The 13,945-nt window shown below is 40.2% G+C and overlaps 1 protein-coding gene across 1 annotated transcript; it reads right to left on the bottom strand.

Moving 5' to 3' along the window:
- Positions 1–209: 209 nt before the first annotated feature.
- Positions 210–12,623, bottom strand: tekt3 (tektin 3). The gene is made up of 8 exons (XM_061907674.1): positions 12,497–12,623; positions 10,799–11,460; positions 6,365–6,448; positions 6,239–6,309; positions 6,033–6,176; positions 5,745–5,967; positions 1,901–2,055; positions 210–576 (listed from the first exon to the last, which is right to left on the bottom strand). Exons 2-8 carry the CDS (start codon positions 11,390–11,392, stop codon positions 360–362), a joined length of 1,488 nt encoding a protein of 495 aa, XP_061763658.1. The 5' UTR covers positions 11,393–11,460; positions 12,497–12,623; the 3' UTR covers positions 210–359.
- Between the last annotated feature and the right edge of the window lie 1,322 nt (positions 12,624–13,945).

Raw genomic sequence — 13,945 nt, forward strand, 5'->3', positions numbered from 1 at the left:
ATATATATAATTTTTTTTTTTTTTTTTTTTTTTAAGTCGAAACTACCAAAAATGCCCGGGTCGCCTGCAGTACCTTACCGTACCTCTAGGGGGCGAGTGTGTGCATCTGGGGGTTGCTTGATATGTTTTTAGACTGATGATTATTTCATGAACTTTATTGATCAGCTTAACGATATTCTGCTTTTTGAATAATAAATGAAGCTCGGATGTGCGGTTAGAAGATTTATTAGCACCAGCGGAAGAGGTTTAGTGGTGGAGGCGGACATGAAGACACATGCAGATCACACAAAAGGACACACAAGTGTCACATCGATGTTGTGTAAATATCACATACAGTACGTGTCGTGTCATGGATGAGTTTAAGTGAAACCGGCGAGGCGCGGCATGCTGGGAAAGATCTTGCGCATGCTCATGCATTTGTCCTGGTCCAGGAAGAGCGAGTTGGCCTTGACGGACAGGTCGTGCTCCAAGCCGGCCTTGGTCTGGACCAGGGTCTGGAGGCTGCCCTCGGCCTCCAGCAGCCTCGCCTGCAGCTTGCGGACCGTGTCCTCGATCTCCCGCACCTCGCTCACCAGCCTGGGACCACACAAACCGTGCGATAATCAGCGGTGTCTTCTCTCAATAATAAAAAGAATAATAATTATGATTATTACTATTATTATCTCTATAATTATTATTGCTATAGTTATTGTCATCGTTCTTATTATTATTCATATACTTATTATTGATATACATATAATAGTAATAGTGATAATAATATTCCTATTAATGTAATAATGTTATTATTATTATAATAAAAACAATAATACATATATTAGTGTTATTATTATTATTATTATTACTATTATTATTATTTTCAATGATAATAATTATAATAATAATAATAACACAATAATTATATTATTGTTGTAATAGTATTATCATTATTATTATTATTATTATTATTACTAAAATTATTATTGATATACTTATAATAGTAGTAATGATAATGGTATTATTATTATTATTATTAGTAGTAGTATTAGTATAATTATTATTATTACTATTATTATCATTTTATATAATAATAATATTGTTTTAATAATAATAATAATAATAATAAACGTATTATTATAATTATTGCAAAAAAATAATAGAAGTAGTGATAATACTATTGATGAAATACTATTTCTGTTAAATTCTATTATTATTATTTTCATTAATATAATGATAATACAATTATTATAATTATTACTATTAATATAATTATTATTTATGTAGTTATAATAGTAATGGTGATGATAAAATTATTATATTATTACTATAATTATTATTGCTATACTTTTAATAACAGTAATAATAATAATAATTGTTGTAATTATTATTGTTGTTATTATTATTATTATTATCACTATTATTACTGTTATTATTGATATATTATTGATATTGTTTTAATAACAATAATAATGTTATTATTTTTATAAATATTGGTATCGTTATAATATAAGTAGTAATAGTAATAATATTATTAATGTAATATTATTATTATTATTAATATATTCATGATAATATTGTTATAGTAATATTATTAATATTATTGCTATAATTATATAGTTATAATAATAGTGGTAATAATAATGATATTATTATTATTATTATTATTATTGATATAATATTTATATAATTGTTATAATAATATTGATATTATTAATATTAATGTTATAATGTAAATTAAATGTTAAAAAGTGGAAAACAAAATATCAGGCAGATGAAAAAGTATAATAAACTGAAACATTTTGGTTTAGAACTGCATAAATGTGAGACATTCACACAAAAATAATAATAATATTAGTACTAATCAATTAAAAAAACAGACGACTAATGAAAAAATACTGCTATTAATAGTCAGAATTAAGGTTACCGGTGGTGAGGGTTGTCCCGGCAGAGTTCCACGTTGGGCCTGCGGGTTCTCTCCTCCAGCCGTGTGTGGGCCACCTTCAGAGGGTTCTCTTTGTCCCTCAGAGCTTTCTTCAGAGACTCCATCAGCATCTCAGTCTGGAAGATCTCCTGCTGGGTCTACTCAGGACAAGAAGAAATAAGAGACCACCAACTTCCAGTCAGTCCACTCAACTCACAATAATCTACAAGTGACTTCTTTCCATATACAATTTTTGAACAGACACTTCTTATATGTTCATACGCATTCAAATTATTCCATCAGTGTGTAAAGGATATCACCACATGGGCTCAGGAACACTTCGGAAAACCGATGTCAGTAACAACAGTTGGTCGACATTCACAGTTTCCAAAAAACAATTTGAAATGTGGACTCGTCAGACCACAGAACACTTTTCCACTTTGCATCAGTCCAGCTCGGGCTCAGCGGGTGTTGTTGATAAACGGCTGTGGCTCTGCATAGTACAGTTTTACCTTGCCCTTACAGATGTAGCAAACGACTGTAGTTACTGGCATTTGTTTTTCCGAAGTTTTCCGTAGCCCGTGTGGTGATATCCTTTACACACTGATGTGGTTTTATGGTGCAGTACCGCCTAAGGGATCCAAGGTCTCGGGCATTTAATGTTGGTTTTCGCCCTTGCCGCTTACAGATCCTCCAAACCTTTTGATGATATTTGATGCTCTAAATATTGTGCGATACATATTTGATCGTAAAAAATAGCTATCTCTTAAAGCAGGGGTCACTAACCTTTTTGAAACCAAGAGCTACTTCTTGGGTACTGATTAATGCAAAGGGCTACTAGTTTGATACACACTTAAATAAATTGCCAGAAATAGCCAATCTGCTCAATTGACCTTTTAATAAATAAATCTATATATATAAAAAAATGGGTATTTCTGTCCGTCATTCCGTCGTATATTTTTTTCCTTTTATGGAAGGTTTTTTGCAGAGAATAAATGATGAAAAAAACACTTAATTGAAGGGTTTAAAAGAGGAGAAAACCCGAAAAAAATTAAAATACAATTTTGAAACATAGTTTATCTTCAATTTCGACTCTTTAAAATTCAAAATCCCACTGAAAAAAAATGAAGAGGAAAAACTAGCTAATTGGAATCTTTTTAAAAAAATAAAAAAAAATGTTTATGGAACATCATTAGTAATTTTTCCTGATTAAGATTAATTTTAGAATTTTGATGACATGTTTTAAATAGGTTAAAATCCAATCTGCACTTTGTTAGAATATATAACAAATTGGACCAAGCTATATTTCTAACAAAGACAAATCATTATTTCTTGTAGATTTTCCAGAACAAAACTTTTAAAAGAAATTTAAAAGAATTTGAAATAATATTTAAATTTGATTCTAAAGAATTTCTAGATTCGTCAGAATATATATTTTTTAATTTTAATCATAATAAGTTTGAAGAAATATTTCACAAATATTCTTCATCGAAAAAACAGAAGTTAAAATGAGTAATTCAATTATAATGTATTATTCTTTACAATAAAAAAATACTTGAAAATTGATTTAAATTGTCAGGAAAGAAGAGGAAGGAATTTAAAAGGTAAAAAGGTATATCCATCCATCCATCTTCTTCCGCTTATCCGAGGTCGGGTCACGGGGGCAACAGCCTAAGCAGGGAAACCCAGACTTCCCTCTCCCCAGCCACTTCGTCTAGCTCTTCCCGGGGGATCCCGAGGCGTTCCCAGGCCAGCTGGGAGACATAGTCTTCCCAACGTGTCCTGGTTCTTCCCCGTGGCCTCCTACCGGTTGGACGTGCCCTAAACACCTCCTTAGGGAGGCGTTCGGGTGGCATCCTGACCAGATGCCCGAACCACCTCATCTGGCTCCTCTCGATGTGAAGGAGCAGCGGCTTTACTTTGAGTTCCTCCCGGATGGCAGAGCTTCTCACCCTATCTCTAAGGGAGAGACCCGCCACCCGGCGGAGGAAACTCATTTGGGCCGCTTGTACCCGTGATCTTATCCTTTCGGTCATGACCCAAAGCTCATGACCATAGGTGAGGATGGGAACGTAGATCGACCGGTAAATTGAGAGCTTTGCCTTCCGGCTCAGCTCCTTCTTCACCACAACGGATCGGTACAACGTCCGCATTACTGAAGACGCCGCACCGATCCGCCTGTCGATCTCACCATCCACTCTTCCCTCACTCGTGAACAAGACTCCGAGGTACTTGAGCTCCTCCACTTGGGGCAGGGTCTCCTCCCCAACCCGGAGATGGCACTCCACCATTTTCCGGGCAAGAACCATGGACTCGGACTTGGAGGTGCTGATTCTCATCCCGGTCGCTTCACACTCGGCTGCGAACCGATCCTGTGAGAGCTGAAGATCCCGGTCAGATGAAGCCATCAGGACCACATCATCTGCAAAAAGCAGAGACCTAATCCTGCGGTCACCAAACCGGAACCCCTCAACGCCTTGACTGCGCCTAAGAAATTCTGTCCATAAAAGTTATGAACAGAATCGGTGACAAAGGACAGCCTTGGCGGAGTCCAACCATCTCTGGAAACGTGTCCGACTTACTGCCGGCAATGCGGACCAAGGTCTGACACTGATCATAAGGGAGCAGACCGCCACAATAAGACAGTCCCATACCCCGTACTCTCTGAGCACTCCCCACAGGACTTCCCGAGGGACACGGTCGAATGCCTTCTCCAAGTCCACAAAGCACATGTAGACTGGTTGGCAAACTCCCATGCACCCTCAAGAACCCTGCCGAGAGTATAGAGCTGGTCCACAGTTCCACGACCAGGACTAAAACCACACTGCTCCTCCTGGATCCGAGGTTCGACTATCCGCGTAGCCTCCTCTCCAGTACACCTGAATAAACCTTACCGGGAAGGCTGAGGAGTGTGATCCCACGATAGTTGGAACACACCCTCCGGTCCCCCTTCTTAAAGAGAGGAACCACCACCCCGGTCTGCCAATCCAGAGGTACCGCCCCCGATGTCCACGCGATGCTGCAGAGTCTTGTCAACCAAGACAGCCCCACAGCATCCAGAGCCTTAAGGAACTCCGGGCGGATCTCATCTACCCCCGGGGCCTTGCCGCCGAGGAGCTTTTTGACTACCTCAGCAACCTCATCCCCAGAAATAGGAGAGTCCACCACAGATTCCCCAGGCACCGCTTCCTCATAGAAAGACGTGTTGGTGGGATTGAGGAGGTCTTCGAAGTATTCCTTCCACCGATCCACAACATCCGCAGTCGAAGTCAGCAGAACACCATCCGCACCATACACGGTGTTGACAGTGCACTGCTTCCCCTTCCTGAGGCGGCGTATGGTGGTCCAGAATCGCTTCGAAGCCGTCCGGAAGTCGTTTTCCATGGCTTCCCCAAACTCTTCCCATGTCCGAGTTTTTGCCTCCGCGACCGCTAAAGCTGCACACCGCTTGGCCCGTCGGTACCCGTCTACTGCCTCCGGAGTCCTATGAGCCAAAAGAACCCGATAGGACTCCTTCTTCAGCTTAACGGCATCCCCCACTGCTGGTGTCCATCAACGGGTTCTGGGATTACCGCCACGACAGGCGCCAACAACCTTGCGGCCACAGCTCCAATCAGCTGCCTCGACAATAGAGGTTCGGAACATAGTCCACTCGGACTCAATGTCCCGCATCTCCCTCGTGACATGTTCAAAGTAAATAAATACAATTGAAAAAATCGAGGCAGCTCACTGGTAAGTGCTGCTATTTGAGCTATTTTTAGAACAGGCCAGCGGGCGACTCATCTGGTCCTTACGGGCACCGCCTTGGTGACCCCTGCCTTAAAGGAACAGGCGAGCGTCACGTGACCTTGGCGAGGTGCGTCTGCAGGCTGTTGCGGGCGTCGGCCGTCTGGGCGAGGCGGGCGCTGAAGGCGGCGTTGACGTTGTTGAACTGCGTCCACATGTCGCCGGCGGTGGCGTCCAACAGGACCTCGATCTCGTCTCTCAGTTTGTGCGAGGCGGCCCGCTGGCTCTGCGAGCGCAGCAGGTTGTCGTCTGAGAACTTGGACCAGGACCCCGGCAGAGACAGCCTGAGGACCCAGTTAGTAGGGTTAGCGCCTCGGTTTTTAGTCCGGCGCGTGGCGGGCGGACTCACGAGGGGTCCAGTCGTTCGATTCCCCGGTAGAAGCTGATGCCGTCGGACATGTTCCTCAGGCGGTGGCAGCGCTCGTCAATCCTCTGCGCCGCCGTTTTGTCGCTCAGGTCCTGCTCCAGCTGGTGCTGAGCAGCTCGGTTCGACCTGGAGCAAAAACATCAAAGGCAAGTCGAAGCGCTGGCAACACCCGAGGCGTTCAGACTCACGCCAGCTGGGCGGCGGCTCGATCCAAGTGTCGCCGCATCCTCTCCTGGCAGGACTTGATGACCTCCACTTCCTGTATGCGGCGCACGTTAGCTAGCTTTTGCTCACGTTGGTAGCACCGTTGTTACCTTGATCAGGTCTTTCTCCACGTCGTCGTGGACCAGGTCGATGGACATGCGCTTCTCCCGGTGGTACAAACACTCCTGGGACACCTGGGGACGAGTAGCATGTCTTCACGCTAACGGCTAACACAGGCTAACTTCCTGCACGGCGCTATCACGTCGATAGCATAAACATTAAATTTGAACGAGCTAACTTTAGCCTGAGACTTTGTTGTTACTCAGCGACAACAAAACGTTCAGTTTGCTAGCGTCCAATCAAGGTAGACTGTTACGACAAGAACGAGCTATTGTTAGCGACGCTAGCAGGCAATTTTTTTTCGGTCAAAAAAGCGCCGTAAAATGTTAACAAGCTAATGTTAGCATGTAAAAAAAAAGCTAATGTTTGTTTGCTAACAGTTAGCATGTGTCTTGTACCAAGTAATTACTCTAAAGGCGGAAAAAATGCCCCCAAAAATATTAGTATGCTAACAGTTAGCATGTATCACCATACGCCTTAAGGTGTAAGGCGGCAAAATTGGCGAAAAAAAACAACAAATGTTTGTTTGCTAACAGTTAGCATGTGTCCTGTACCAAGTAATTACTTTAAAGGCGGAAAAAATGCCCCAAAAAATATTAGTATGCTAACAGTTAGCATGTATCAACATATGCCTTAAGGTGTAAGGTGGCAAAATTGGCGAAAAAAAACAACTAATGTTTGTTTGCGAACAGTTAGCATGTCTCTTTTACCAAGTAATTACTCTACAGGCGGAAAAAAATGCCCCAAAAAATACTTGTATGCTAACAGTTAGCATGTATCACCATATGCCTCAAGATGTAAGGCGGCAAAATTTGCGGGAAAAAAAACAACTAATGTTTGTTTGCTAACAGTTAGCATGTGTCTTGTACCAAGTAATTACTGTAAAGGCGGAAAAAATGCGCCAAAAAATATTTGTATGCTAACAGTTAGCATGTATCACCATATGCCTTAAGTGGTAAGGCGGCAAAATTGGCGAAAAAAAACAACTAATGTTTGTTTGCTAACAGTTAGCATGTGTCTTGTACCAAGTAATTACTCTAAAGGCGGAAAAAATGCCCCAAAAAATAGTTGTATGCTAACAGTTAGCATGTATCACCATACGCCTTAAGGTGTAAGGTGGCAAAATTGGCGAAAAAAAACAACTAATGTTTGTTTGCTAACAGTTAGCATGTGTCTTGTACCAAGTAATTACTCTACTGGCGTAAAAAAATGGCCCAAAAAATATTAGTGTGCTAACAGTTAGCATGTGGCTTGTACCAAGTAATTACTCCGAAGGCGGAAAAATGCCACAAAAAATATGAGCACGCTAGCATTTAGCATGTGTCACCATATGACTCTTACGGTGTAAGGTGGAAAAAAATGACAAAAAAATGTTAGCATGTTAACAGTAAGCATGCTTGTGCCAAGTTATATTACTCTGAGATCTAAGTCGGCAAATAGGGCAAAAAAAAAATATTAGCATGCTAACAGTTAACGTGTTTCTCATACCAAGTAATTGCTTTGCTGTGTAAGGTTGAAAAAATGCCATAAAAATGTTAGCATGCTAACAGTAAGTATGTGTCTTGTGCCAAGTTATATGACTCTGAGGTCTAAGGCGGCAAAAATGGCAAAATGAAATAGCATGCTAAGAGTTAGCATGTGTCACTAACCAAGTTATATGACTTTAAGGTGTAGGGCAGCAAAATTGGCTTCAAAAGCTGTTAGCATGCAGTTAGCATGTGCCTTGTACCGAGTAATGACTCTGCGGTCTAAGGCGGGTAAAAATACTCACAAATATGTTAGCATGCTAACCGTTAGCATGTGTCACCATATGACTTACGGCATAAGGCGGAAAAAATGCAAAAATACAGTTGGCATGCTAACCATAAACGTGTCTTGTACCGAGTTAAAAAATGGTAATTGCGTAATAAAGTTTTGTTCTTTAGGAGGCAGCGCTGAGTCACTGAAGTTCTAAGAACGGGTGGTCCAGGGACAGGTACCGACTGCGGCCCTGGTCCCGCTAAAATCCGAGGATACCATGCTACGGTACCTGGGTTGCGTGTGACGCTCCGACGTGAGTACAGCTCCACTTTCCTAAAAAATGCGGTAGCTTGATGCTAATACACATTGGCTTTGCTATTGACATTAGCGTCATCCATCCATTTTTCTACCGCTTGTCCCTTTTAGCAATTTTAAAATGTGTCAATGAAAACTTAAACAAAGATGCATTTTACCATCAAACAGCTGGTGCGTAATAAGTGCAAAACTTACAGTATTAACACTTTGTAGAGCGACGAGGCAACACACCACAAACCCGACACCAGTGGTTATTAACCATAGGGCCGCGAGCGCCAACAATGTGTTGTTTTTTTTAGCTGTACTCCATTGGAAATAACAGAATGTTTGACGCATAGAGAAGTTTCTTAAGCGCAAAAAAATATGACCAAATTGGCAAACCTGTATTTTCATTTGAATTTATTTGACTGACAGTTCATGTAGCAAACTATTATTTATTACTAATTTAGTAGAATTTTTTTCAATTTGTCACATTGTAAAGTGCAATAAATAAGTGTCATAAATGTTAATAAATATATAGATGTAGGCTTTTTGTTTGTTTATTTAAAAAATATACACATAAATATTTATTATTAATTTAATTAGAATGTATTTATTTTAGCACTGCAAACTTGTATCATTTTCCCCCTTCTTTTACATTTTAATGAGTTTTTATTTTTGTAATCAGCCTGACCTAAGCCTTAATAATCCTCTTTGGACACAGTTGCAAACTTAAAATAGGTCAATAATGTGTCAATGAAAACTAAAACAAAGTTGCATGTTACCATCAAACAGCTGGTGCGTAATAAGTGCAAAACTTACAGTATTAACACTTTGTAGAGCGACAAGCCAACACACAAAAATAAATACAAATAAAATGAAATAATATATATTTAATTATTTATTATTTATTTATTTTCATTTATCGTTTTATTTATTTATCATTTTATTTATAATTAATATTTTCTAACACACACAAAATAATCGATACCGGGAATCGGTTTTATTTATTTATTGTTTTATTTATTGTTTTATTAGATATATATAATATGAAATTAAAAAAAATAAATAAATAAAATAAATACAAAAAAAAATAAAATACAATTAAATAATATCTATTATTTATTTATTTATCATTTTATTTATTTATCGATTCATGATTAATATTTGCTAACACACACAAAATAATCGATACCGGGAATCGGTTTTATTTATTTATTGTTTTATTTATTTATTTATTAGTTATATATAATATGAAATAAAATAAAAAAAATAAAATAAAAATAAATACAAAATAAATAAAATAAAATAAAATAATATCTATTATTTATTTATGTATCATTTATTTATCGATTTATGATTAATATTTGCTAACACACAAAAAATAATCGCTACCGGGAATCGGTTTTATTTATTTATTGTTTTATTTATTTATTTATTAGTTATATATAATATGAAATAAAATAAAAATGAATACAAAATAAATAAAATAAAATAATATATATTATTTATTTATTTATCATTTTATTTATTTATCGATTTATGATTAATATTTGCTAACACACAAAAAATAATCGCTACAGGGAATCGGTTTTATTTATGTATTGTTTTATTTATTTATTTATTAGTTATATATAATACGAAATAAAATAAAATAAATAAATACAAAATAAATAAAATAAAACAAAATAATATCTATTATTTATTTATTTATCATTTTATCTATTTATTGATTTATGATTAATATTTGCTAACACACAAAAAATAATCGCTACTGGGAATCAGTTTTATTTATTTATTGTTTTATTTATTTATTTATTAGTTATATATAATATGAAATAAAAATAAATAAAATAAAATAAAAATAAATACAAAATAAATCAAATAAAATAATATCTATTATTTATTTATTTATCATTTTATTTATTTATCGATTTATGATTAATATTTGCTAACACACAAAAAATAATCGCTACCGGGAATCGGTTTTATTTATTTATTGTTTTATTTATTTATTTATTAGTTATATATAATATGAAATAAAATAAAAAAATAAAATTAAAATAAATACAAAATAAATAGAATAAAATAATATCTATTATTTATTTATTTATCATTTTATTTATTTATCGATTTATGATTAATATTTGCTAACACACAAAAAATAATCGCTACTGGGAATCGTTTCAAATGTAAGCGGTCCCCATCCCTCGGTTGGGACCTCATTGTGTAGCGCCGCCCCCTGTTGTTTCCCCCCAGTATTGCAGCGTCACGGTGAGACCGACAAGTCTCCGGTTTCGGTTACCTGGCAAGTGGTCAAACAAAACCTCGGTCACACGATCCCCCAATTGAGGGATCCTCCGAGGCGTCACGGGATCCGGCCCACCCACCTGCAGGGGCGCCTCGGTCTCGGCCAGGGCTCTCTCCAGCCGGCGCTTGGCCTCGGCGAGCGCGGCGGTCTCGGTCACGGCGTTGTCGACCTCGTGGCTCAGCTCGGACCTCCAGAAGACGATGTCGCCCAGGCGCTCGCCGATGTCCTTGCTGCTGGTCTCCTGCGTGCGGCGGGTCAGCTGCTCCTTGTCCTGGATCAGCCTCAGCGTGTCCCGCCGGAGTCTCTCGGCGCTGTTGCGGCTGGCCTCCGACTGGCGGTAGTAGGTCTGGTTGGACCTGAACCAGTCGTCGGGCGTGTAGCGGGCGCTCCTGGCCGAGAGGTCCAGGCCGGGGACGGCGGCGCCGGCCGCCGTCTTGTAGTAGCTGGCGCTCCTCCACTGGTTGGCGCTGTGGTTGGCGTGGCGGTAGCTGGACGCCGTGGTGGAGATGGGCGGCAGGAAGTGGCCGGTCTTGGGTCGGGCGTAGGAGGCGGTCAGCTCCATGTCCTCGGGACTTGGTGGTCCGTCGGTGTCGCTCACCTGCCGGCGAGCCAAGAAGGTGACTGCACTCATGCATAATGCACACACCTCTGCCAGCCAATGGCGGCGCTCCATCGCCTCAGTCCAAGACTTCTGTTGACATGACTCCGGTTGCCACGGGCAACCGCCGGCTGCTGCCTTCACTGTCCCGGCAAAACAAAGACGTCAGCAATATGTGTGCTGTAACTATGTGAGTGCACGGCAGGTGTGTGCCCTTGGGCACACTTTTACATGAACGGAAAGTTTAGAGACAGCTAATTATTCAATTACATGAGAGAAAGTAGTTCTCATCCGAATTGTGATTCTTATTTATGTCCATTCTTGAGTCATATTTTTCCTAAATCCTTTTTTTTTTCTTTATTTTGGGGAAAATGTGTTTTTTAAAGGCCTACTGAAACCTTTTACTACCCACCACACAGTCTGATAGTTTATATATCATCCATCCATCCATCCATCATCTTCCGCTTATCCGAGGTCGGGTCGCGGGGGCAGCAGCCTAAGCAGGGAAGCCCAGACTTCCCTATCTCCAGCAACTTCGTCTAGCTCTTCCCGGGGGATCTCGAGGCGTTCCCAGGCCAGCCGGGAGACATAGTCTTCCCAACGTGTCCTGGGTCTTCCCCGTGGCCTCCTACCAGATCAATGATGAAATATTAACATTGCAACACATGCCAATACGGCCTTTTTAGTTTACTAAATTGCAATTTTAAATTTCCCGCGAAGACGCGTGCGTTTTTGTAGCGGACATTATTTTCCAGCCCGATCCAAGCTATAAATAGTCTGCCTTAATCGCATAATTACACAGTATTCTGGACATCTGTGCTGCTGAATCTTTTGCAATTTCTTCAATTGATAATGGAGACGTCAAAGAAGAAAGATGTAGGTGGGAAGCTTTTAGCCTTTATAATAATAATAATAATAATAATGGATTAGATTTATATCGCACTTTTCTATTGTTGTATACTCAGAGCGCTCACAGAGAAGTGGGAACCCATCATGGGAAGCGGTGTATTGCGGCAGCCTTTAGCAACACAAACACAGACGGTTTTTCCTTGTTTACATTCCCGAAAGATGACGGTGAAGCTTTACTATGGAACAGAGCGGTCAAGCGAACATGGTTCCCTACCACATGTCAACCAGCAGGTTTTGGTGAGAAAATTGTGGTAACAAGTCGGCTCTTACCGTAGTTATGAGCGGAGCTTGCGTCGTTCCTCGTGCACCTGTCAAAGAGGCAGCTGCGGACTCTCTTGCCTCCTCCCACCGGCCGCCCCCGAACGTGGGATGCTTACACTGTGGAGGAATTGCACTTTTAAATTTCTCGCGAAGTATCCTGTTGAAAACGTCGCGGTATGATGACGCGTATGATTTCATGCGCGTGACGTGACGAATTGTAGTGGACATTATTTTCCAGCCCGATCCAAGCTATAAATAGTCTGCCTTAATCACATAATTACACAGTATTCTGGACATCTGTGCGGCTGAATCTTTTGCAATTTGTTCAATTGATAATGGAGACATCAAAGAAGAAAGATGTAGGTGGGAAGCTTTTAGCCTTTAGTCACACAAACACACTTGTTTAAAATTGTGAAGCTTTACTATGGAACAGAGCGGTCAAGCGAACATGGATCATGACCACTTTTCAACCGGCTGGTTTCGGTGGGAAAATTGTGGTAATAAGTCGGCTCTTACCGTAGTTATGAGCGGAGCTTGCGTCCTCCTGCGGCTGCAGACTATTACCTCCTCCCACCTAAGACACTGGCGGTCACCACACCCATGGCCCGACTTTCAGGTACTATTTAACTCACTAAAACACTAGTAACACAACGGGCAGATGAGGGATTTTCCAGAATGATCCTAGTAACAATGATGAAATATTAACATTGCAACACATGCCAATACGGCCTTTTTAGTTTACTAAATTGCAATTTTAAATTTTTCCCGCGAAGACGCGTGCGTTTGACGTCTCGGGTTGTAGCGGACATTATTTTCCCAGCCCGATCCAAGCTATAAATAGTCTGCCTTAATCGCATAATTACACAGTATTCTGGACATCTGTGCTGCTGAATCTTTTGCAATTTCTTCAATTAATAATGGAGACGTCAAAGAAGAAAGATGTAGGCGGGAAGCTTTTAGCCTTTAGCCACACAAACACACTTGTTTAAAATTCCCCAAGGTGAAGCTTTACTATGGAACAGAGCGGTCAAGCGAACATGGATCCCGACCACATTTCAACCGGCTGGTTTCGGTGAGAAAATGGTGGTAATAAGTCGGCTCTTACCGTAGTTATGAGCGGAGCTTGCGTCCTCCTGCGGCTGCAGACTATTACCTCCTCCCACCTAAGACACTGGCGGTCACCACACCCGTGGCCCGACTTTCAGGTACTATTTAACTCACTAAAACACTAGTAACACAACGGGCAGATAAGGGATTTTCCAGAATGATCCTAGTAACAATGATGAAATATGAACATTGCAACACATGCCAATACGGCCTTTTTATACGGCAGATAAGGGATTTTCCAGAATTATCCAAGTAAATGTGTCTAATGGGCGGCATAGCTCGGTTGGTAGAGTGGCCGTGCCAGCAACTTGAGGGTTGCAGGTTCGATTCCCGCTTCTGTCATCCTAGTCA

The sequence above is a fragment of the Nerophis ophidion genome, linkage group LG08 (assembly GCF_033978795.1).
Source record: "Nerophis ophidion isolate RoL-2023_Sa linkage group LG08, RoL_Noph_v1.0, whole genome shotgun sequence".
NCBI classification, from domain to species: Eukaryota; Metazoa; Chordata; class Actinopteri; order Syngnathiformes; family Syngnathidae; genus Nerophis; species Nerophis ophidion.